Here is a 24,625-nt window from a genome sequence, read left to right as displayed (position 1 = left end):
AAAGAATTAGATGGCTTCCATGCTGCACTGGTAGCGAAAAAAAAACATGTATGTGCCAGTTCTTTTATCTTGCCATGCAGATTTTAAAAGTCATGTTGTTTGTTTGTTTGTAATATCTTTATTGCATAGAAATTTACAAAGTAACAAGAAAATAGTAAGTAGGTACATAGTTATAAAAGAAACAAATCACTTGCAATGGCGGACTTATCCCATGAAGGGATCTCTTCCAGTCAACCGGCAAACAATTAAGGAAATAGATAATTCAGTAAAAAGCGGCAAGTCACTGTGTTATTAGCAACAATTTAATAATATACTAACAGAAATACAGATAATAGACATATATGTATCTATCCACTAAATATTTATATGTATAAACTTATTAATAAATAAACATACATAAACTAAGATAAATTGCCTGACTTTCGATCTAAGTGCTTTGCGTACTTTTTATCTTGGTTCACTTGAGTTTCTTTTTTTTTTGGCGATGGGAAAGTGTCACTATTTGAATCTCAATCTAAGTAAGTATTATTGCAACACAGGCTTCCTTTTCCATTTGGAAGCCCGTGTCGCTCTAAGATTTGACCATATGTCTAAACATACATACATACATACAAATGGTCACGTCTATATCCCTTGCGGGGTAGGCAGAGCCAACAGTCTTTAAAAGACTGAATGGCCACGTTCAGCTATTCGGCTTAACGATAAAATTGAGATTCAACTAGTGACAGGTTGCAAGCCCATCGCCTAAAAAAGAATCCCAAGTTTGTAAGCCTATCCCTTAGTCGCCTTTTACGACATCCATGGGAAAGATATGGCGTGGTCCTATTCTTTTTTGTATTGGTGCCGGGAGCCACACGGCGTCTAAACGTTCTGTTTTTTCGAGACTGTTGGCTATGTCTAAAGGGGTTCTGCCCGTAAGTGATAGACAGTGCTGTTTTTAGGGAACACAGAATTAAAGAAGACTTCTCATAGAATAGGATGGGATGGAATGATCCTTTTATGGGGTACAGAGAAATTTAAATAATGAGTGTCTTTCTATCCCATTAGAAACAAAAACTAGCTTCAGCGCGGGACTTTGGTCCTGTGGGAAATTCCAGAAAAAAATTATAGCCTATGTCACTTCTGAAAGTCATTTCTAAATCTGTGCCTTTAGTGAAAATTATTTGAGTTTATTCGTTACAAACATACAAATATTTTCTGTTTATTAATAGTGTAGATGTGGATTACCTGCTTCAGTCTGTTTGTTGTATAATAATAAAGGATAACCTTTAAATCCTTCACATATGTGCATTTATATATTTGATATGCATTCCGTTCCGCTCAGTAATTTTATAACATTACGTGCAAAGTTGATTTCCGCTATATATACCTAGATTTTACGGTAAAAATAACTATGACATAAACGTTGTATTATGTGATAGGATTGTGCCGGCGCCTTCGTTCGTAGTTTTTAAATTACATATATATATTCACGTGTATATCCTTTACGGGTTAGACAGTCTTAACGAACTTACTTCGAGGCTAACTTAATGTAAATATAAATATATATGGGACAAATTACACAGATTGAGTTAGCCTCGAAGTAAGTTCGAAACTTGTGTTACGAGATACTAACTCAACGATATCTATACCTACTAATATTATAAAGCTGAAGAGTTTGTTTGTTTGAACGCGCGAATCTCAGAAACTACTGGTTCGAATTGAAACATTATTTTTGTGTTGAATCACGCACATCACGCTGCAACTATAAGGAGCGAAGAAATAATGGAAAATGTGAAAAAAAAAAACGGGGAAAATTATCCTCCTTGAGGGCTTCAATGATGCCCAAAATAACTATTCCACGCGGAAAAAGTCGCGGGCACAGCTAATTTATACTAATGTTTAAGGTGCTTCTCAAAAGATCGCTAATTAAAAGCGAAGTCTCAACCAATATTTTCAAATTCTGCAAACGCCAAAACACGTTAACAGTACGATAATCAGGCATCATTGTTAATTTTCAAGGAGCCTAGTTTTTGCTGGTGCAAAATAGACTACTTATTACTTAAGTTCTAAAACGTTAGGTGATAGCATAAAATATAGGCGATAGCGATTTTTGTTGGGAGTGATTTAAATACTCATAGCTTCAATTTGGGTACATCAACCTTGTGCCGGGAAGGCACCAATAGAAAAAAAAATAGGACCACTACATCTCTTTCCCATAGATGTCGTAAAAGGCGACTAAGGGAAGGGATTATTAACGCCGGATTCTTCTTTTTAGGCGACAGGCTAGTAACCTGTCACTATATTGATCTCAATTTTATCAATAAGCCAAACAGCTGAACGTGGCCTATCAGTCTTTAAGAATGTTGGCTGTCTCCACCGCAAGGGTTATGACTTTATTATACATATGTATGTTTGTATGCAACCTAGTAAAAAGGCTTAATCCACATCTACGAAAGAAGATTTCTTTTGTCACTTTATGGAACGTGATTTTTTTTTTTATTTTGATAGGATTGTAAATTGGAGGCTTGTATTTGAGTTTTATGTTGTGATAACGAAATTGCGTGGAATGATATCTACCCTTTTCTAATAGAATAGAACAATTTTATTTTCAAAATTGGATAAAAGGTACACTTATTGACGACAAAATACTGAATTAGTTATTGTTGCAGCTGTCAAAAGTAATCAATTTATGATATTAATTAATAAAGGTTTATTTTATTTGTTTTGTGTGGCGCAAAAAACTAAACAGATTTCACACCTACCTATTGTGAAATAAGTTAATCTTCATCTGTCGCTTAAAGTTTGTACTTTGGTACAAACAAAGTAATATGCTTGTTAAAAGCGTCATTCAAGGTTTCTCTTTTTACACATTTTTCAGGAGGTAATGATGTCTGGCTAACAAGAGACGAATCTGAGTAATGGCCTTATAAAGCTGAAGGCTAGACTTACATTTGGCTAAGTGATAAGTAGCTACCTACATACTATAGTACGTACTTACACGGCACAATATTAAGAGTTAATCAAAATCAATATTTTATACACAAAACTAGGCCATTGCATGCACTTTTTCACGTTGAATGAATTTCACAAGGAATACCAACCTTGAACTTCAGAGGGAGTACCAGAATCCCTTAAAAATTAGGTATAAATAGGATTTCATTTAGGTCAATTGAATAGTCAATTATTGAATTTAATGCAAACAATAAATCTATCACAGTAATGGAGCAAACAACAGCGTAAATAAGCGAACATAAGCGCCATGTCCTTTTATGTCGTTATGTGAAATATCGGCAATAATAACGTTAGGATTCTTGTCCACTTAACTTACTATAACACAGGTACTTTAAGTTACACCCCGAACCTCAAAATAAGTAGTTGTGCGTTTAATAAATTGTGTTTATATGTCAAAAACTAATTACCTATTTTGATAACCAAGGAACTTATACATTATATTGACAGATACAGAGTCAGACCGACAGTTCCAAAGTCTACATTACTAACATGCAAAGGTTATGTACCTTTGCATAGTGTATTTTTGGTACATACAAAGAGTGTATTTTTGTCTCAAGTTGACTGATCGTGGCCAGGTTTAAGGCAAGTCTCACTCCACTTTTTGTTTCAAAAGTTTGACTTATTTAATATCAAAAATCAATATTTTATTCAGAAAATAGGCCTAGAGATTATCCTTTTTTTTAATGTTCATTCAGTAAAAAATTAAAAACCAGAAATAGAAAATAATTCTAAACAGAAAAATCTTTTCACGACGATGCAGCTCGCCCAATATGTTAACATCAATTCCCCACTAAACGGCTTTATCCCAGTGGATAGGCACCTTTACTTACCATTAGGTAATGACTTTATAATGCGTGGAAGGGACTGATTGACACTACAAAGACCAACAATGTTCAGTGCGAGACTAATAAGATGCTGTGACATCATTTGGCGACGTTTCGGTTCTTTTGATCGTGCGCTTTTGTTATGGCCATATATTATACTTACATACATAAAATCACGTCTATATCCCTTGCGGGGTAGACAGAGTCAACGATCTTGAAAAGACTGATAAGCCACGTTCAGCTGTTTGGCTTAATGATAGAATTGAGATTCAAATAATGACAGGTGAAAGAAGAATGACCTAAAAGAAGAATCGCAAGTTAATAAGCCTATCCCTTAGTCGGCCTAGACCTTTTACGACATGGGAACGAGATGGAGCGGTTCTATTTCCTTTTTCTTTTTGGTGTCGGGAACCATACGGCACCCATTATTATAAATCTGCATATTCCGTGTATTTTGCTTTTGATCGGTTTTGGGTGTTTGAAATTTTATCTATATGAGCATTACTTAATCAATATTTGCATGCAATTCTCTCTCACGTCTCATCATATTGTCCCTTGTCATGAGAAAACAGCAATACACACTGTTTTCTGTCCAGTTGTTAATAAGAAATAACGTTTTGGTGACTTATATCCCCATTAAGTGTTATGAATTCTGAGTCGAATTTGTCTACAACTTGCCCCCTTGTTGTTTGATTTGTAAATACTTTATTGAACTTAACAAATTCTAAGTAGTACATGGTATGACAAAAAGAAAATCATGCACAACTGCGGACTTATCCGTATGAGGAATTTCTTCCAGTCAACTAGGTAACTGAAAGAATCATATTTAGGTAAGGTATAGTAGCTACAGCTAGGTACGACAGTAAAAACTTCATAAAAATGTCCCTGTTATTCCGGTCCTTGGTTAAACACCTGTTCTTACTAAATATATCTTTCCAGCGAATGCATATCCGACCCGTACAACCCAGCCAACACAACGTGGAGATGTGACAACGACGAATGTCTCATGGACGACCACCTGGTCAGCGAAGTGAACTACAGACAGAACAAGTGGCGAGCAAGACGATACAGCGAGTTTGAGGGCAAGAAACTGAAGGACGGCATAATCTATAAACTTGGTGAGTCTGCCAATCTAAGGTCTGCCGCGCCGATGGATGCATGGCTAGGGGCGAGCCTAGTCTCGAGCGTGCCACTTCCGCCATGGGGTTGGGCGACCCCCAGGTAATGGCTAGCCTTACCCTGGCATGCGGGGCTCTGCTGGGGCGGACAAAATTTTTCCCTAGCGTCTCGTGGGAATCGCATTATGAACCTTAAAAAGCATATAAATGGCGGCGATGGTGTCCGCACCCCATCACGTCTCGTTCCCGGCGGGAGCGGTATGCGGTCTGCTGAAAGCCGCTTTGCGACGATGAATGTAAGAGGAGGAATGAAGGATAAGATTGAGGAAGTATGCCAGATGATGGATGAAAGACGTTTGGATGTGTTGTGCGTGAATGAAACGAAGCGGAAAGGATGCGACGCGACGCAGCACGGCCCTTACACGGCGTATTGGTCTGGAATTTCCAGTACCAGCCGAGGCTGTCAAGGGGTCGGTCTAATTCTTTCTGCACGAATGGCTGAGTGCGTGAATGAGTATGAGTGTGTCAGCCCTCGTCTTCTATGGATTAGGCTGAAAGTTGGAATCACTCGGATCTTCGTCCTAGGTGTTTATGCACCTTGGGATGTGGGTTCGAGGGGTACAACATCAGCAAAAAGCGAAAACGAGGAGTTCTGGAATAGTGTAAGAGAAGTATTGAAAGTTACCAAGCCAAATGAGAAGATTATTATGTTAGGTGATTTTAATGGATGGGTGGGTGTAAAGCGTGATGGATATGAAAAGGTGCTTGGTGCGTTTGGTGACGAAAAGGTGAATGATAATGGAAGAAGTGTATTAGAAATTTGTCTAGAGTGGGATCTTTTTGTGTCGAACTCAATGTTTCAACATAAAGAGATCCACACCTACACAAGAGTGGAAGGTATTTTAAAAAGTATGATAGACTTTGTGATTGTAGATGAAAGATTGAAGAACAAAGTGCTGGATACCCGTGCATATCGTGGTGCTGGCATTGACTCGGACCATTTACTGGTGATATCCCGGATAAGGGGTATCTTCAATCGCTGGCGGCACAGGGTAAGGGAGCAAACCAGCGCTTTGGAAAGAGTAAAAGTAGAAAATTTGCAAGATATGGATGTAGGTAAGAAGTATAATAATAGACTGAAGGATGAATTTGAAGATTTAGAGGAAATGAGCGATATTGAAGATTGATGGAAGAAATTTAAAGAAAGAATTGTGAAAGTAGCTGTTGAAGTGTGTGGTGTAAGTAGAAGAAGGAAAGGAAAAAATCACAAAAATGCGTGGATGAGTAAAGATGTGCAAGAACTTGTGCGATTAAAGAAGAAAGCATGGCTGGATTTGTTAGCAGCAAAAGCTAACTTAAGAATGCAAGAGGTTATAGATGAGGATGTGAATGAAGCACGTAAGGAATATAAGAAAATGAAAGATTTGGTTAAGAAAGCTGTGATTAGAAAGAAAGAAGAGTATAAAGAGGATTTTGGTAAAAGGCTATCAGAAGACTTTCAGTCAAATCTGAAAGTATTCTGGAAATCCGTAAGGTCAGCCCGAGGAAATACTATAACCAGAGAGCTGACTAGGATCAGATGCCAGGATGGTAGCGTTGTGAAAGGAGAAGAATGTGTACTAAAGATATGGAAGGACTATTTTGAAAGTTTATTTGAAAAAAAGGAAGGAAATAAGAAAGATTTCTGCTATAGCGAAGAAAAAGAGAATGAGATGGAAGGCGAAATTGAAATGTTTGAAATTGTGGAAGCACTTAAGAGTATGAAAGCGGGTAAGGCTGCCGGGTATGATAGAGTGTCGGTCGAGATGCTTAAAGCAGGAAAAGGCGTCGTAGCTAGACAGTTGTACTGCCTTTTCAATTTGTGTTGGAGAAGCGGCCGAGTACCAAAAGATTGGTGTAAGGCTGTTATTGTGCCACTTTACAAAGGAAAAGGGTCACAACTGGACTGCAAAAATTATCGTGGTATAAGCCTGCTTAGCGTCGTCGGCAAATTGTATGCTAAGGTATTGATTAATAGAGTCAGGAATGAAACTGATGACAAAATATGGGATGCTCAAGCGGGATTTCGAAAGGGAATGGGATGTACTGATCAGGTCTTTTCCTTGCGGTGCATAGCCGAAAAGTTTTTGGCCAAGAGTCAAAAAGTCTATTGCACATTCGTAGATCTGGAAAAGGCCTATGACAGAGTTGAGAGGAATGAATTGTGGTCAGCACTTTCTATGCATGGGGTGAGCAGTCTCTTAATGCGAGCACTGAAATCCTTATATGAGGATTCGAGTGCTTGTGTCAGGATAAACGGAGCGCACACTGAGTGGTTTAAGATTGAGAAAGGCGTTAGGCAAGGATGTGTTGCGTCACCGTGGCTGTTCAACCTATTTATGGATAGCTGTTTGACAGATTTGAAAGAGTCTAAAAGTGGATTAAGGATGAATGAGTTACTCGTCAAATGTCTGCTCTATGCCGACGATCAGGTTATACTGGCGTCATCAGCGGAGGAGTTACAGGAGATGGTAAACTGTATGCATGAAGCTTTAAAAGAGAAAGGAATGAAAGTGAACGTAAGTAAAACTAAAACACTGGTTTTTGAAATGGAGAAAGAAATGACAGCATGTAATATTTTGATTGGAGGAGAAAAAGTGGAGCAAGTGAAAGAGTTTGTATATCTAGGATCAAAGTTTACATCAGATGGCAAGTATGATAGTGATATTGAAAGGAGAGTGAACGCGGGGAACATGGTGAATGGAGCTTTGCATGCCTTTATGAGCAGTCAGAAACTATCCAAAAAGGCTCGACTGGCTGTGCACAGGGGCGTGTTGGTCCCGACATTAATGTATGGGAGTGAAAGTTGGGTATGGCAAAAGAAGCATGAAAGCAGAATAAATGCAGTGGAAATGAGAGCGTTAAGGAGTATGATGGGTGTGAAATTGAGTGACAGGATAAGGAACAGCGTGATAAGGGAATGTTGTGATGTGAAAGAAGATGTAGTTACAGGAATAGAAAAGGGTATGTTAAGATGGTTCGGTCATGTGGAGAGGATGAATGAAAGCAGGTTGACTAAGCAGATATACAAGGAGAGTGTGGAGGGAAAGGTCGGAGTGGGAAGACCTAGACGAACGTATCTTGATCAAATTAAGGACGTCCTGGTAAAGGGTCAGGTCAAAAGTACCCGAAACCGCCGAGCTTGTATGAAGAGAGTTATGAATGTGGACGAAGCGAAAGAAGTATGCAGAGATCGTGGCAAGTGGAAAGAGGTAGTCTCTGCCTACCCCTCCGGGAAAGAGGCGTGATTTTATGTATGTATGTATGTATGTTGGTGAGTTTGCTCTCATCTGTGGGTATTCACAGTTGCATTTTTCAACAATTTGCTTTGGTCCGATAGCACAGAAGTCTGTTATCCGGTATATGTAACGTTTAATTTTGTGGTCAGGATTGTAGAACTTGATTCAAACAAAAAGTTTTACGAATATAGCTTGGTGCACTCGAAATTTACATATATCACTGCTGAAATTCAACAAATGACGATATCACTCTACTGAGAAACCCTGAAGTTTGTATAGGTTAGTCCGAACTACCTGTTAATATGGAGACGTGTAGACGATGACGACCTTTATCGTCAACCGTTTGCTTTAGTTCTTATACCAAGAGGTCTGTTATCTGGTATGTGTAAAGATTATTTTTGGGATTGTAGAACTTGAGTACCGGCAAACAGGCGAGTGCATATAGCCGTATTTTAAGTCATTTATGAGGTTTTATAATTTTTTTACACATAACTTAGAAAAGAAGTCCATAAAGTGGAAAGATGAAGTCTCTCCCTCCCCCTCCGGGAACGAGGCGTGATATGTATGTGGATAGAGGCAACTGGCTTCAGTGGGATTCGAACCTGAGGTATCATTTCAAGCCTATTATTGTGCCTGGTAACAACAAGGCTTGCATGTGTCACCTATCTAATATCTTATGTCATGACCATTTGACATTATAGAGATCCATATCGCCAAATAGCACAATAGTAAGCTATTGTATAATTTGTATGATAATGAAATACGTCGGTACTTTATTGTGATATCCCAAAATGATCTTTATGGGCATAGAAATAATATAGAATTTAGCATATTGTGCCTTATCCAAATGTTTATGTTATACTCACGATTTTCAAATAAGATTATTTTAAAGGTTTCTGAATTTGAATTCAAGAAATCGGTGTCAACATTCGCTAGCTTTTCATCGCGGTTTCGCCCGAGAGAGAAACTAAAAATCCCGTTCATTCGTTCCTCTGGGAATTTTTGAAAATCGACTTTAGTAGGTATTGGACTTTAACCATTCATGGCGAATATTTATTCCTGACGGGGAAGATAGTGCCAGTGACTGGTTGCTAGCATATAAGATGAGTGAGCAATCTCTTGCTCTGTCTGAATCCCAATTCTACCACTAATTATATTATTTAATTTTAAGATTCCCTTAGAAATAATAAAGAAAATCATTAAGTCATTCAGATAAACGTGAACTTAGTCTTGTGACTATTGGCTCCTCTGTGTTCTGTGATTGGCTCCCTCTATCCCGTAAGGACTTAGACTTATATTGTAAGCCTTGCCCTTGATTGATAAAACCCGCGTGATAAAAAGAAGAAGCTGACACTCTATGTTTTTAAGTGTCAGACCAACAGAGAACTTCATGTCAATAATTTGTTTTACAGGCACCCTGAACTTCGACCCCCAAACTCTGATGATGAACGTCATCCGATACGACAAGGAGATCCAATACCCGACCAGCTTCGACGCGAGGAGACATTGGCCGACGTACATATCTCCCGTGATAGACCAGGGCTGGTGTGGCTCTGACTGGGCTGTTTCTATCGCTGGCGTGGCTTCAGATAGGTGAGTGATCGTTCTCCATAAACCATAAACTTTGAGGTTGAATACAAGATAATTGGGCGGACTTCATAGTTCAGCAGTTGTTGTGGCTGTAAGTTAATTTTTTGTTACAAACCTGGAAGGCAAATACTTTTAAACTCATTTGAAAAATATGTACATACATACATATAATCACGTCTATATCCCTTGCGGGGTAGACGGAGCCAACAGTTTTGTAAAGATTAATAGGCCACTTTCAGCTGTTTGGCTTTAAGATAGAATTGAGATTCAAATAGTGACAGGTTGCTAGCTCGTCGCCTAAAAACGAATCCCAAGTTTGTAGTCCTATCTCTTAGTCGCCTTTTACGACATACATGGGAAAGAGATGGAGTGGTCCTATTCTTTTTTGTATTGGTGCCGGGAACCACACGGCATTTTTACTCTTCTAAAAAAGTTTCCATTAATTTGAGAACCTCCTTCTTCTCTCGAGTCAGTTGCAAAGCGTGCAATCTTCAGACAAAGGCTTTTTTCTTGTTACGTAAGATGAGCCTAAAAATACACGTTCGTTATTTTCTTTTGTTTTGCCTTGAACAAATTCTTTGTTTCTCGGCAGAACCTCGACTCTATACCTGTGTTTACGTTTCTTATGAACAATGCACTGTTTGGCTTTATGACGTACTGGCGACCCGTCCCGGCTTCGCACGGCTAGCATTTATAGATATAAACCTTCCTCAGAAAACCCTCTTTTCAACATTTCAAACAGGAACAAAATCCATCCACAAATTTCCGAGATTAGCGTATACTTACTTACATAGAGAGAAAATAAGGGGCCTCTGTAATACCTACTCGTATGTAGATCAAGTGACTAAGATAAGCTTTTGCACTTGGATTCGCTCCGGGAGAAGTTTTCATAAATCCTTGTTTGTCGGATGTCTCCGCAATTTTAATATCTTCGTTCCCTCCTGGCATTAATACTCTTTACTGTAAGGCTCACCCTGGACTCTACCGAGAATTGAGAATACAATTCTCGGCAAATTTTGCTGTAGGTACCTAACCCAGTATTCAATTAAATCATGGCAAAAATGCACAAGATGAACTTTTACGACATTCATAGGAATAAGCTGAAGAGGAACCAGATATTCTAGTGTCTGGAACCAAACGGCACTGCATCATTCACTTCATTATAGGTACTTATATCTTACTATAACTAAGTAAGTTATGCAAAACTATCTTGTGGTTTAATATAGGTTCTGAGGGTATGCAAAACTAACGTGCGATTCAATATAAATAGTAAGGTAAAAGCTCCTAATACGGCGGTAGTCAAAATCGCTTCCAATTACGGTGGTATTTATATTTCTTAGTTTTATTCCTGTTCTATTCAGTGTAAGTACATCATAACGCAAATGTGTTATTCTAAATTTATTACGGCACGACTTAACTGACATTTGCAACTACAACACATTGGCAACACAACAAAATCAATCAGTTTGTGTCACGGCATCGACGGGACAGGTGTTTTCATACAAACGCGGAACAACAAAAGTAAGCACACTAATATTTACAAAGGCAATTTTTCGTATTAATAGGCCGTTCAAGTTTGTTTATGAATAACTTATAGCATTTCCCTACTTTTAAATTTTTAAATTAAATAGCTTGTTTCACGTTTGTAACTCAGTTTTTACCCAAAAAATAAGAAATAAAATACCGCCGTAATAGGATACGAATTTTATAGACTAATCCTAACTCGGTGGTATAACTCCGTAATAGGAAAAATACTGATAAAATTTAATTGTTTATAACTTTCAAATTATTAAGTTTTTGAATTAGTTAAAAGTTCAATTGAAATAATTATTAATCTCATAAATTAATAACCATATTCTGAGGTATGTGTTCTCAATTAGAAATCTAGTTAAATAATAAAACTGTTGAGTACAAAATGTTAGTTTCTTAGGAGGGGTAAAAATTGAGAGGTGTGTTTTAATTTATCACAAATAATATCCTGTGTATAACTTTTACTTCAGTTTTACACATCTTAGCCACAAAATAGTTGTCGTTTGATTAAAAATTTACACTCTTTTGTTAATCGGAATTTTGATGGGTCAGAATTAGGATTATTAAAAACACGAGTAGTTTTCCTAATACGGTGGTAGTTATTTCCAGGTAACTCTGTATTAGGTAATATGGTTTCCTATTATGGCTTTATTAATTAAACAGAAAATCACAAGATTTAAGGGTTTCGTAAATAAATAAAAAAATCGTCTTTTTTCTGATTCTTATTTTTTATAAATGTTTTTTTTTTTTTTTGTAAAATCAAAAACATTGAAATAATTAAATATTTTAATATCAATTAATGCAATCTACGTAATTGTTCTTTTCATTTTTTCATAGCTCAATTCAGGCAGCAGTGGCAGCGGGCAGCATTGACGCAAGTTTTAAAAGAGTTTTAAACTTTATTTTCATTATTTTATAGACCAGTAATCGCTCGAAAAAATAAAACTGTTGGTGGCTGATGCGGCGTCGGTTGCTGACGACAGCCAGCAGTTTTGAAGCGAAGCTAGTCTAGTAGCGAACGTTTAAAATTCTTCCGAAGCTGTAAATGCTCTTCGGGCTGCTGTCGACCACTGTAACTGCAGCCTGAATTGACCCTAAACTTTACTTAGGTATCTTATATTAAGTTCACTTACCATTACTAAAGTGATTATTTTTTAATATGTAAAACTTTTAGTTACAGTTTACTATCCTCTGCGGAGTGTTAGTTTTTGAAAGACTGATGTAATAAATATTTCATTATTGTTACTTTTTGTTCCTCTACGAAGTGTTGATTTTTGAAAGATTTAAGATGATTGTTATTGTTCGTCATTATTTCTTAGCCAAAGTAACTAATTGTAATAAAAAATAAAACTTAATTCCTAAATGAACCTGCATTTTTTTATATTGTTAAATCCGTGAAAGCTGTACACACGCGTGTAGAAAACACTAAATAATAATATATACATATATATACTTCAAATAAATAATATACTTTAAATTCAAAGTCGTCTTTAATTTCATTAAAGTGAAATAATGTAATTAAATAGTCAATGAACGAAAAACTTACAATAAAGGTACTTACACATTTCTATTATTGTTATACATATTATTTGTGCGGAACCTAAATTAATGTACTTCCTGACCCTCCGTATTAGGAGCCGTCTACCGCAGTAATAGGCTCTGACCAAAATCATACCTCCGTATTAGGGAAAATCGACCTGCCTTTTTAAATATTTTTTTTAAATAAGAAATCGCATGAAAGGATACTTAGACTCAACAGCAATACAAAATTTAAATTCCATTTTAGATAATAATTTTGTTTGGAACCTTTAAAAATACTTACTTATGCTTATTTTTGCTTCTTACTTTCAAATGTTGCGAAATACCTCCGTAATAGGTGCTTTTACCTTAACTAGACTATTACTGCAGGCCCTGGAATTTTTAAACATTATTTGTGTTCATTTTTCTGTAATTTACAATCGCGTCAGTGCCCGGGTATATCCATTACACGGATGTTAGTACGTAAATATTGATTACAACCACATTTCTGCATGAATTAACAACTTAGTATAGTGTATCGAGTGTCCAGATTGGCCAGGGTTCAAGATTCTTTAGAACTAGGGAAATTACCAGTTTAATTGGACGGCACTGAGTTGTAGAATTACTCACAGGAATTAATTGTTTTGGAAATAGATACCTGTGCTTAGAAAATACATAGATACCTATACACATAACATCATGCGGCTTTCCCGGAGCGATAGACAGACTACAGCTCTTGATACTACCACAAACCCTGCATACTTTTTCGCTCGAAATAAGCAGTGATGAAAATGAATTTTTCACTAACGGATTAGATTTCATTGTAACTGGCCGGGGCAGAAATTTTTGGTAAAAAAAAACTATGTTGTACAGATTATCTTCGGTTACAAATGACTCAGATAAAATAAATAAATACATTTAGTATGTTGATTTGTAAACATTCTGTGTGAACGCCAGACGCTAATTAGACATTTTAGTGCAGTATCGGATTGCAGACGTTTTCAATTACCACCGTAATTAGTGCAGTTTCTGTTAATTTTGATTGAAATGTAAATAGTGGAATTAAGAGCCGCCGGGTCGTTCAAGGTTGTATTGTATCGTATTTCTATATTTTCTTATTGGTCAACTCAATGATGACGTAACATAATTATACCCATAGAGAACGTCGGTGGTCAAATCCGTAAGGTGGCTTTTTCCGTTGAAAAGACCATTTATCGAGGAAGGCTTTAGGCTATATGACATCACGCTGCAACTATAAGAAGTAAAGAAATAATAGAAAAAGTGAAAAAAACGGGGAAAATTGTTCATCCTTGATCGCTTCAATGATGCCCAAAGTAACTATTCCACGCGGACGAAGTTGCGGGCATAGCTAGTGTAAAATATAAGTGAAGCTTAACTTTAACTTTCTCTTCTCTTCCAGATTCGCAATCCAGTCTCGTGGAGCTGAGAACGTTGTGCTTAGTCCACAAACCCTCCTGTCTTGCAACTGGCGTTACCAGGAAGGCTGCAAGGGCGGCCATATTGACGTTGCTTGGAACTTCGCCAGGACTCATGGGTACGTTTTCTTCTTAAACTCAACAGCTAACTCTTGTCAGTAATGGACAATACAGTAAACAATATATTCACAGCGTTTATATTCCCAGGCAAAGTACTGTCCCCCTCCGGGAAAGAGGCGTGATTTTATGTATGTATGTGTAAAGTACTGTCAGCGAACATTTAACATACATACATACATATGGTCACGTCTATATCCCTTGCGGGGTAGACAGAGCCAACAGTCTTGAAAAGACTGAACATTCAACAGTAGAATAAATGGGTATCTCATGTAACATCTTCGTCTTCATTCTCACTTATCATCACGTGAGATGGAAGACAAATGCGTTATCCAATAAAAATATACATACACATACATACATATCGTCACGTCTATATCCCTTGCGGGGTAGACAACAGTCTTGAAAAGACTAAATGGCCACGTTCAGCTATTTGGCTTAATGATAGAATTGAGATTTATATAGTGACTGGTTCTTAGCCCGTCGCCTAAAAAAGAATCCCAAGTTTGTAAGCCTATCCCTTAGTCGCTTTTTACGACATCCATGGGAATGAGATGGAGTGGTCCTATTCTTTTTTGTATTGGTGCCGGGAACCACACGGCAATAAAAATATATATTCCAGGCTGGTCGAAGAAGACTGCTTCCCCTACACAGCATCCATGAGCAAATGCCGCATCTCCAAACGTTTGGACTTAGCTGGTAACGGCTGCAGGGCTTCAGGCCAGAGGACCCAGCTGTATAAAGTCGGCCCCCCCGGCTGGTTGAAGCAGGAATACGACATCATGTATGATATTATGGAGTCTGGACCGGTACAAGGTAAGCTAACCTACAGTCACCAACAAAAGACGCTTGCAAGTTGAGATTTTGGAATTACCTATCACTACATAGTATAAAACAAAGTCGCTATTTTAGTCTGTTTGTCTGTATGCTTAAATCTTTAAAATTACGCAACGGATTTTGATGCGGTTTTTTGTAACAGGTAGGTAAAGTGATTCAAGAGGAAGGTTTTTATGTAGGTATAATAACATTTATAATTTTGCACCCGTGCGAAGCCGGGGCGGGTCGCTAGTAGATAGATAAATAAGAGTGCCCGAAACCGCCGAGCTTGCATGAAGAGTGTTATGAATGTGGATTAAGCGAATTAAGTATGAAGAGATCGTGGCAAGTGGAAAGATGTAGTCTCTGCCCATCCTACCGAGAAAAAGGCGTGATTTTATGTATGTATGTATAGATAACTCTTTATTGCACCATAAAAAAAGAAAAACGGAATAAAACACAGGTTAAGAGGTACAAAGAAAGCAATGTCTTCCAGTCAACCTTAGGGTGGAATTATAAAAATAAAGGCAAGGCGATAACCGATAATTTAAAGGACTTTATAGTGGGGCATTTATGGGGAAATAGAAAGTTCTCCTCCCCCTCGTGGTCCCATTAATGGGACAAAATCCTGGGTACACGAGGAAATCAATAAAATTGCGCGGGCGACGCTGCTGGGTAAAAGCTGTATAGCATACATACACATATATATAATCACGTCTATATCCCTTGTGGGGTAGACAGAGCCAACAGTCTTGAAAAAGCTGTTTGGCCACGTTCAGCTGTTTGGCTTTATGATGGAATAGTGACAGGTTGCTAGCCCATCGCCTAAAAGAAGAATTCCGAGTTTGTAAGCCTATCCCTTAGTCGCCTTTTGCGACATCCATGGGAAAGAGATGGAGTGGTCCTATTCTTTTTTGTATTGGTGCCGGGAACTACACGGTACACTTATTTGTATTGGTGCCGGGAACCACACGGCACACTTTTTTGTATTTGTGCCGTGTGGTTCCCGTTTGTATAGCATATTAGGATTTGTTATGTCCGGCCGCAACCCGCCTATAAGGTCGCTTTCCGTTACTTCCAGCTGTCATGACGGTGTACCAAGACTTCTTCCATTACCGCGACGGCATCTACAGACACTCGAGGTTTGGCAACAACTACTTCAAGGGTCTCCACAGCGTGAGGATCGTCGGCTGGGGTGAAGAGGCAGGAGACAAGTATTGGGTAAGATACTGTTTGTTTGTTTGTTTGTAAACTCTTTATTGTACATAAAAAAAATCATTCATGAGAATCGGTCAAGCCGTTTCGGAGGAGTACGGGAACGAACATTGTGACACGATATTTTTATAAGGTATATAAAATTATACTGAGATAAAGTTTGTATGTTCGCGATTGTATCATGAAAATTATTTTATTTAGGTATTACGAAAAAGTAACTCTGTCAGTCTGTCTCAACTCTTTCGCGCCTAAACCACTGAACCGATTTTGGATTAGGCTACTTTTTATTGCGTAAAAGAAAACCAACTATAAAGTGACCTGTGTTGCTTGTTCTTTCATTTATTCATTCATACAATCACGTCTATAGATACCCTTTGCGGGGAAGACAGAGGCCAGCAGTCTTGAAAGACTGACAGGCCACGTTAAGTTGTTATGCTTAATGTTAGAATTGAGATTCATATAGTCACAGGTTGCTAGCTAAAATAAGAATCACAAGTTTATAAGCCTATCCCTTAGTCGCCTTTTACGACATCCACGGGAAAGAAATGGAGTTTTTATATTGTTGTTCTTCAATAGAACTTTTATCTTTGTCTTAAGTTAAAACAAGAAGTTTTGAATTCTTCCAATATGTTTCTTCAAATAGTAATTCTTCAATAGACTGACATAAGTTTCTTTCTTCCAGATTGTCGCCAACAGCTGGGGTCCAGAATGGGGGGAGAACGGCTACTTCCGAATCGCACGCGGCGAAAAGGAGTCCGGTATAGAATCGTTCGTGGTCACAGTTCTCAGTAACGTGGTCAAAGCGAACAAATAACAGCGGCGGAACACGCTGGTCAGGCCATTATGCGTGGTCACAAGGGCCTTGGTGACCAGGAGAGGGATAGTGTTGTTGAATAGTACTATTAGCAGACCGATTAATTGAATCTTTAATAGTTTTTTTTTTCGAATGGTAATGTTTATAATGATGGTTTTTACAAAAAAAAATTCTTCGAATGTCTTAAAATATTCTGTGATTTTTTTTTGTAAGCGTAAAGGATAAAAGACGACTTTACCTTCATTGTATATTCTTCTATATTGAGGGCAAGAGCTAGGTAATTGACCGGTATATAAGGTGCGCTACTCGTATCAATATAAATTAAGTGGAAACGATAACTCAGTTAGAGTAGGCTCTAAAGACAGTATATTTTCACTTTGTATATCATCTTATTATTCAAATGTATGCCCTTAAAAAACTTACAACATATAAAATCTGTTATTTATGTAAGAATTCAATTAATTGGTCTGTTTATAGCGCAAGTTCATATATTTTTCGTAACTTAAACATTTTTAATATGTTTCTTATTTTTGGAAGAAATTTATATTGTGAACATAAGAGTTCTATTTTTTTAATCTCGCTTTAGGCTACCAAAATCACATTAGTTATTTAAAAGTAGGTATTTTTTTGTTTGGAACAACAGTGTGGTAGTAGAACTTAAGGTCCGATTACACCAAAGTCAGAAGTAAGTTTTAAACCTTTTTTCGCAAAATATTACATTTTCATAATATCACGTCTTATATCTTTTGGTGTGGCCGGGCCCTAAAGCATTAAACTTATGCTAACAGTTATTCTAACAGTTTAAAATATGTGGAATTAAAAAGGGATGAAAAATGTCTCAATAGCTTCTATTATTAGTATTTTGTTCTCTCTCGTACAATAAAAGTAACAAATAAACAATTAAGTATTAGGTTTATTAATTTTTTTATGTGTAAAACGTTTGGTGATAAAAAATATGGCGCTTAATAAAAACTCGCTGGCATGGACGCCATGACATTAGGAGCGCGGCGTCAAAATTAAAGAAAGCTTCTACCTATATTCTTTATGGTTTTTCATATCATAATATAACTTTTTCTACTACCACACTGCATTGCGTTGTCTTTTGCGATTAATAAATCGGATTGTGGTTGGTACCTACCTTGTGCACGGGGAATCTCATTACCGACGGTCCATATGTTAATAAAAATATAGTATTTCTATAGAATAATAAATGCACTTTATACAAGTCGAATTAACCCCTTACTCTTGCACAGATATAAATTGTAATATTTGATTACTTATAGCTTATTAGTTTTGTAATGTAACTGCCAATGTATGTAGAAAGGTCGCATTAAATCCAGCGAGGTTATTTGCGAACGTTGTTAAGACATACTTTTGTCTTATCTCACCTTTCTGCCTACCTGAGGTTGATTGGAAAGAGATAGCTACATTTTTGATAACTAAACTGGAGTAATAGCCCAAAATACACACCATCTGCTTCTGGATATACGAACGTTGACAAGGAACATGTCTTATTATACCTCTCTCTCTCTAACTCTGGGGTTAACCAATAAGATGAAAAGAGAAGACGTGATTTCTCAACGTTTGTGAATAATGAGGCTGAGGGCTCCAAATTTTCCGTTTACAGAATCAACCTCTTTGTTACGATTACCAAAATAATGCTGTCTCTTATGCTTATTTGTTACTTAGAATACGATCTCCAAACGATTAGGAACGTAAGACGTATATTTTTGTATGGTATTTTGTACGGTTGTATCAACTCGATTATTAGGGACTATTGACAATTATATGCAGCGACATCTATCGGCGACACGCGAAATTTTTATTTTTAATACAGAATAAGGTAACAGATGGCGCTGTATATAAACATTCAAAACTAAATCGCGCAGGAAAAGTATTGTACATTGACGCGAATATCGCTAGTTTGTCTATTTTATCGAGTTAAAGGTAATGTTAGGTCTCTGGAATTGGTTTAAAGTTAAAACATAATACCAGTAACACATCAATTATATCCCATAAACACATGAAAGTTAAAAGAAATCGAATGCGCCATTTTATATTACTGTCTCTTACCAACCGAATGATAACGACAAAGATGGCGATACAAAATGGCGTCATATTTTTTTTAGCTTTAACCGATTCCAGTGTGAAATGTAAAAATGCGCTTTGGTTTCCATATTTATATATTTTTATTCAAACACGTATTTAATTATGTATTTGAATGTTAGTATTATTAACTGCCATTTAAATATAAGTTTCTTTACTTGTAAACTTTGACAAAAGGCTTGACAATAGTTAAGGCACTTTAAAAATATAATGTTCTTTTTTTTTGCAGCCTCTTTTTAAAACATTTTTTTTTACTAGTAAGTAATAAAGATAAAATTCACATTTGGTTTTTTTATGTAAATAAATTTCTAACTTTTCAAAGGTTTATAAGTGAAGACAATTTCTTAATTTATAAATTAAATAAAAAAAAAAACTAGTCTTAGTCCAACATTATAACGTAAATTAAGTAATTATATAAAACTTAACGTAAAATATCGTATTCTTTTATAATAAGCTCTTAATATAAATTTACTTATGGAATGTAATACGTGCAAACAGTAAAATAGAAATAATAAAATTTGGTCATTATTATGCCATAAGAATGTTGGCTTCGTCTAACCCGCGAGGGATAATAGACGTGATAATATGTATGTATAAATATGGTTATTTGAGGAATACATGCACAATTTACTATAATTAATTTAATATAATGAGTGGTCGCGACGCGGCATTTAAAAAAAGCGACTGTAAATTAACTATGAATTTGCCTTTTAAGAAAAAAAAAATGTCGCGTAGAGACTTGTTTCAATGTTAATTGACCCTATAGATATTCTTGATAATATAATTATCTATATATATAAAAAAAGAAGTGGCCATAAGTAATAGTGGTGTCAATTTTAACAATTACTTAGTGTAATTTCTATAAATTACTTAATAATTTTTAAACAAGTATTTTTTTTTAACTATCACAAGCACTATATAACAAACAATAACATAATTTATTAGTGATAATAGTTGTAACGAAGTTAATAAATGTTGGAAAATATATTTTTTGTTTCATTTCTCACATACATTCGCACTTATAGTGGAAAAAATAAATGATCCGAAGGTATTCCTCCTATTGTTGATCAAAAAGTTACATTTTACTGGCCCTGTGCATAAACCTGTCACTATTTAAATCTCGATTCTATCATAAAGCCACAGAGTTGAATGTGGCAACAATATACATATATATATTATAGTAGTGTATTATGTCGAAATTTGATATGTACTTAGACAATAACCAAAAATATAATTCATTAAACATTTTACATAAAAATATAACATATACCGCCATTAATAAACCTATCCCTTAGTCAGCTTTTAAGACATCCATGGAAAATATATGGAGCGGATCTATTCTCAAGTGAACTACACAGTACATGTAAGAATTTATATAAATTATAGTTTATCATTAACTTGAAGAGCTTCGCCTCTGACTGGCTCTTAGTATCGCTGTTTTCTCTACAATAGCGGCTCTTGCCTGAAATTAAAAAAAAAAACAAAATTATTGACTCTCATGTCTAGTATGTACCAGTGACTCTGAGTCTGAGTTATGTACATTAATACATTTAAACTATCGCGTTAAATGATATAAAAAAAATCATCATCATCATTTTAGCCCTAGGAGGTCCTTCCCTGAACATAGGCCTCCCCCAATGACTAGCTCGCTATCCTCTGGAGGCTATTTGCTGGATCCTGTGATTATAGCTAAACCCATGAGCTCTTAAACATTGTAAACGTACATACATAAATATGGTCACGTCTATATAGACGTACGAAGGGATATCCCTTGCGGGGTAGACAGAGCCAACAGTCTGAATGGCCACCCTCAGCTATTTAATTTCAAATTATTACTTCAAATAGTGACAGGTTGCTAGCCCATCGCTTAAAAAAGAATCCCAAGTTTGTAAGCCTATCCCTTAGGCGCCTTTTACAACATCCATGGCAAAGACACGAAGTGGTCCCATTCTTTTTTGTATTGGTGCTGGGAACCACACAGCACTATCTATATTTATTTATTTATTTATTTATTCTTTATTGTAACAATTACAATTTGTAAAGTACAATAGGCAGACTTAATGCTAATAGCATTATCTAACAGTCTACCATTGGGTTAAGCGGAGAACTTTTGTGTGGGTGATAATAATAATGTATAACAAACATACTTACTATACGATATACATATACTAAAAACATAATATATACCTATATACTACACTAAACATACATATATACATATATATATATATATATATATATATATATATTTGCAGCAGATTACATACAGAGATTATTTACTCTCTCATGACTGGGTCAGAAACAACTGGACCACGTGCGACTTAAAACTGGCGCGGCTCGGAGAAGCTTGAACGGAATCGGGAAGTGCATTCCAAAGTCTAACAGCTGTAGCAGCGAAAGAATTCGAATAAAAACCTGTAGGGTGAAAAGGTGTTGCAAGGGTCAACCTGTTAGAGGAGCGTAGGATTCTTTCATGAGTAGAACTTAAAAGTTGAAATTCAGATCTAAGATAACCTGGAGCTAGGGGATTATTAAGAATATTATAAAGTTGGCAAAGAATATGAAGATTCCTACGTTGTCGGATGGGCAGCCACTTAAGCTGAGAACGGAATTCAGAGACATGGTCATACTTACGAAGACAGAAAATAAATCTGATACAATTATTGAGAAGACGTTCAAGCTTATTAAGTTGTTCCTCAGTTAGATCCAGACAACACACATCAGCATAATCAATAATGGGTATAACAAGTGCTTGAGCCAGCATTACTTTAGTTTTGATGGGAAGAAAATGTTTCAGACGTTGCAGGTAATGTAGAGACCCGTAGACCTTTCGACTGAGCTCAACGACATATGGGTTCCAACAAAGGTTTGAATCGATGAGAAGACCTAGGTCTTTGACAGTGGGACTAAAAGGTATCGGAGTCCCGTCGAACATCAGAGGCAGCGTACTATTGAGGTCTAAATTATTAATTTTATACGTACTTCCAACCACAACCGCCTGACACTTTTTAACATTAACCTGGATCCCAAAGTTTTTAGACCACCCCAGTATAATATTTAAATTGTTATTTATTACGGATATTGATTTATCTATGTCGTCTATATTAGTATGTGTATAAAGCTGCAAGTCGTCTGCATAAAAGTGATAAGAGCATGTAATATGAGACGAGAGAAGATTAATAAAAATAGAAAAAAGGATAGGAGATAAAATGCCGCCTTGCGGTACGCCGGCTTTCAGATCACACCAGTCGGATGACTCCGCGCCGTTGCGAACCTGCTGCCGACGACCGCGAAGATAACTCGAGAACCAATCAATCACCAAAGGGGAGACGTTGCAACGGGTTAGGATAGTTAATAAAATATCGATATCGACAGTATTAAACGCGTTACTAAAATCAATTAACACCAATATGGTAACTTTTTGGTTTTCCATGCCCTTTCTTAAGTCATCAGTAACACGAAGCAGAGCAGTAGTTGTGCTGTGACCGGGCCTAAAACCAGACTGATATTGATTGAGAAGATTGTTGTCAATCAAGTGTTTTAAAAACTGATTAAAGGCAGAGGCTTCGAGGATTTTAGACAGGAAGGAAAGGATGGAAATGGGACGCACATCATTTAAATGGATAGGATCACAGGATCTATATTGTTAAACTAGTCCGAAAAAAGGTTGTAGTCATATAATGGATTTTTTAATTATCTCTCATCTCTCTTACATGCGACGTTTTACCTTAATATCACCGTATCTATGGCCAAAAAAGAACAAAAAGAGATTACCTGCAATGATTGGACCTTCTTGTGAATGGCCATCATGGAACTTGTGATGGACATTAGCTTTTCCCTATTTGTTGCAATGTCTGCTAACTGAAAACCAAAAGTTTATTTATTAAAATTTCATTGTACAAACAAAATTGATTAATAGAATAAATATGCTGATGCTTAGTCCATGTGAATGGCATGAAAGATGAAGGATGGTCTGTCATTAAATAAATACATAAGCTTTTCCTGAAGCAGACACTTGTAATCCTATGACGGCCTCTGTGGCGCAGCGGTAGTGCGCTTGTCTGTGAAACCGAAGGGCCCGGGTTTGTATCCCGGCCAGGGCATGATGAGAAAAGAACTTTTTCTGATTGGCCTGGGTCTTGGATTTTATCTATATAAGTATTTAATATAAAATATAGTATTGTTGGACTAGTATCTCGTAACACAAGTTTCTAACTTACTTCGAAGCTAACTCAATCTGTGTAATTTGTCCCATATATATGTAGATACATACATACATAAAATCACGCCCCTTTCCCAGAGGGGTAGGCAGAGACTACCTCTTTCCACTTGCCACGATCTCTGCATACTTCCTTTGCTTCATCCACATAATATATTTATTTATTTATTTAATCCTGGTTCCTGTTCCAGAGTAAGCAGAATGCGATAAGTCTGCCTTTTGTGCATTAACTTGACATAAATTTATTCCATCTATCTATCTTTGTGTTTTCATACATATGCATGTCAACTTCATGTAATAAAGAATAATTATCGTACCAAAGCATCAAGCATCACATCATTTTGTAAATCTTCTAGTTTTCTTCTTTCAGATGTCATCATACATTGAACGGTCTCTTGTTTTTCGCTGAAAAAGACGAATTTAATAGATACATGTGTGTAATATATAAGTCGTCCTTATCCCTTGCCTGGTAAACAAAGCCGACAGTCAAGACTGAGAAGCCACGCTCATCTAAATTGGGATTCAAATAGTATTAGATTAGTCTACAAGAATCTCAATTAACCTTTTCCTTAGTCGCCTTTTACGACATTCATGGGAAATATATGGAGTGGTACTATTTGAATGCACATTGAATAGATGGTTATCACAAATTATTTCATGTTTTATAATCAAAATTAAAAATAAGAAAAGTGATCATAACTCACGTCAATTCTTTTAAATGAGTATTAATTGTGGCCAGCGGAGGTTCATAGATTTCCATGATCCCTTTAGCAAGTAGCTTAATTGTTTTGGTTTCTTCTTTACTCGGAGAACTGTAAATGAATTGAAATAATTATAAAATAATGATACGAAGGTATTTATTACAAACATCAAAATATTTATTACTTTTCCATAACGAATATTATATTCGGTAAATAATTGTAAAATAAAGTTCTATGAAACTTCCGAAATTCACTGAAAATTCCAAATCCTGAAAAGAAAGAACTATTCTCACTATTTTACCGTAAATGTCAACGTCAATATGCTAAATCATCAATTTCGGTCTATGCA

At 36.4% G+C, this 24,625-nt stretch overlaps 2 protein-coding genes across 2 annotated transcripts in view; one reads left to right on the top strand and one right to left on the bottom strand.

The window, feature by feature from the left end:
• LOC106135917 (uncharacterized peptidase C1-like protein F26E4.3) overlaps positions 1 to 20,343 on the top strand; it is a 55,781-nt gene extending 35,438 nt beyond the window's left edge. Inside the window, exons 4-9 of the mRNA XM_060951290.1 lie at positions 4,758 to 4,936; positions 9,627 to 9,807; positions 14,273 to 14,407; positions 15,028 to 15,221; positions 16,303 to 16,442; positions 17,119 to 20,343. Coding sequence (XP_060807273.1) covers positions 4,758 to 4,936; positions 9,627 to 9,807; positions 14,273 to 14,407; positions 15,028 to 15,221; positions 16,303 to 16,442; positions 17,119 to 17,250 — 961 coding nt within the window. The 3' untranslated portion in view covers positions 17,251 to 20,343. The remainder of the gene's footprint in view (positions 1 to 4,757; positions 4,937 to 9,626; positions 9,808 to 14,272; positions 14,408 to 15,027; positions 15,222 to 16,302; positions 16,443 to 17,118) is intronic.
• Positions 19,960 to 24,610, bottom strand: LOC106135918 (uncharacterized). The gene is made up of 5 exons (XM_013336326.2): positions 24,461 to 24,610; positions 24,280 to 24,387; positions 23,893 to 23,980; positions 23,131 to 23,217; positions 19,960 to 20,818 (listed from the first exon to the last, which is right to left on the bottom strand). The coding sequence occupies exons 1-5, from the start codon at positions 24,466 to 24,468 to the stop codon at positions 20,750 to 20,752; spliced, it is 360 nt and encodes a 119-aa protein (XP_013191780.2). The 5' UTR covers positions 24,469 to 24,610; the 3' UTR covers positions 19,960 to 20,749.
• Between the last annotated feature and the right edge of the window lie 15 nt (positions 24,611 to 24,625).

Source organism: Amyelois transitella, chromosome 24 (genome assembly GCF_032362555.1).
Source record: "Amyelois transitella isolate CPQ chromosome 24, ilAmyTran1.1, whole genome shotgun sequence".
NCBI classification, from domain to species: Eukaryota; Metazoa; Arthropoda; class Insecta; order Lepidoptera; family Pyralidae; genus Amyelois; species Amyelois transitella.
The sequence above is the reverse complement of the archived record's forward strand: the minus strand, read 5'-3'. Positions and strand labels throughout refer to the sequence as shown.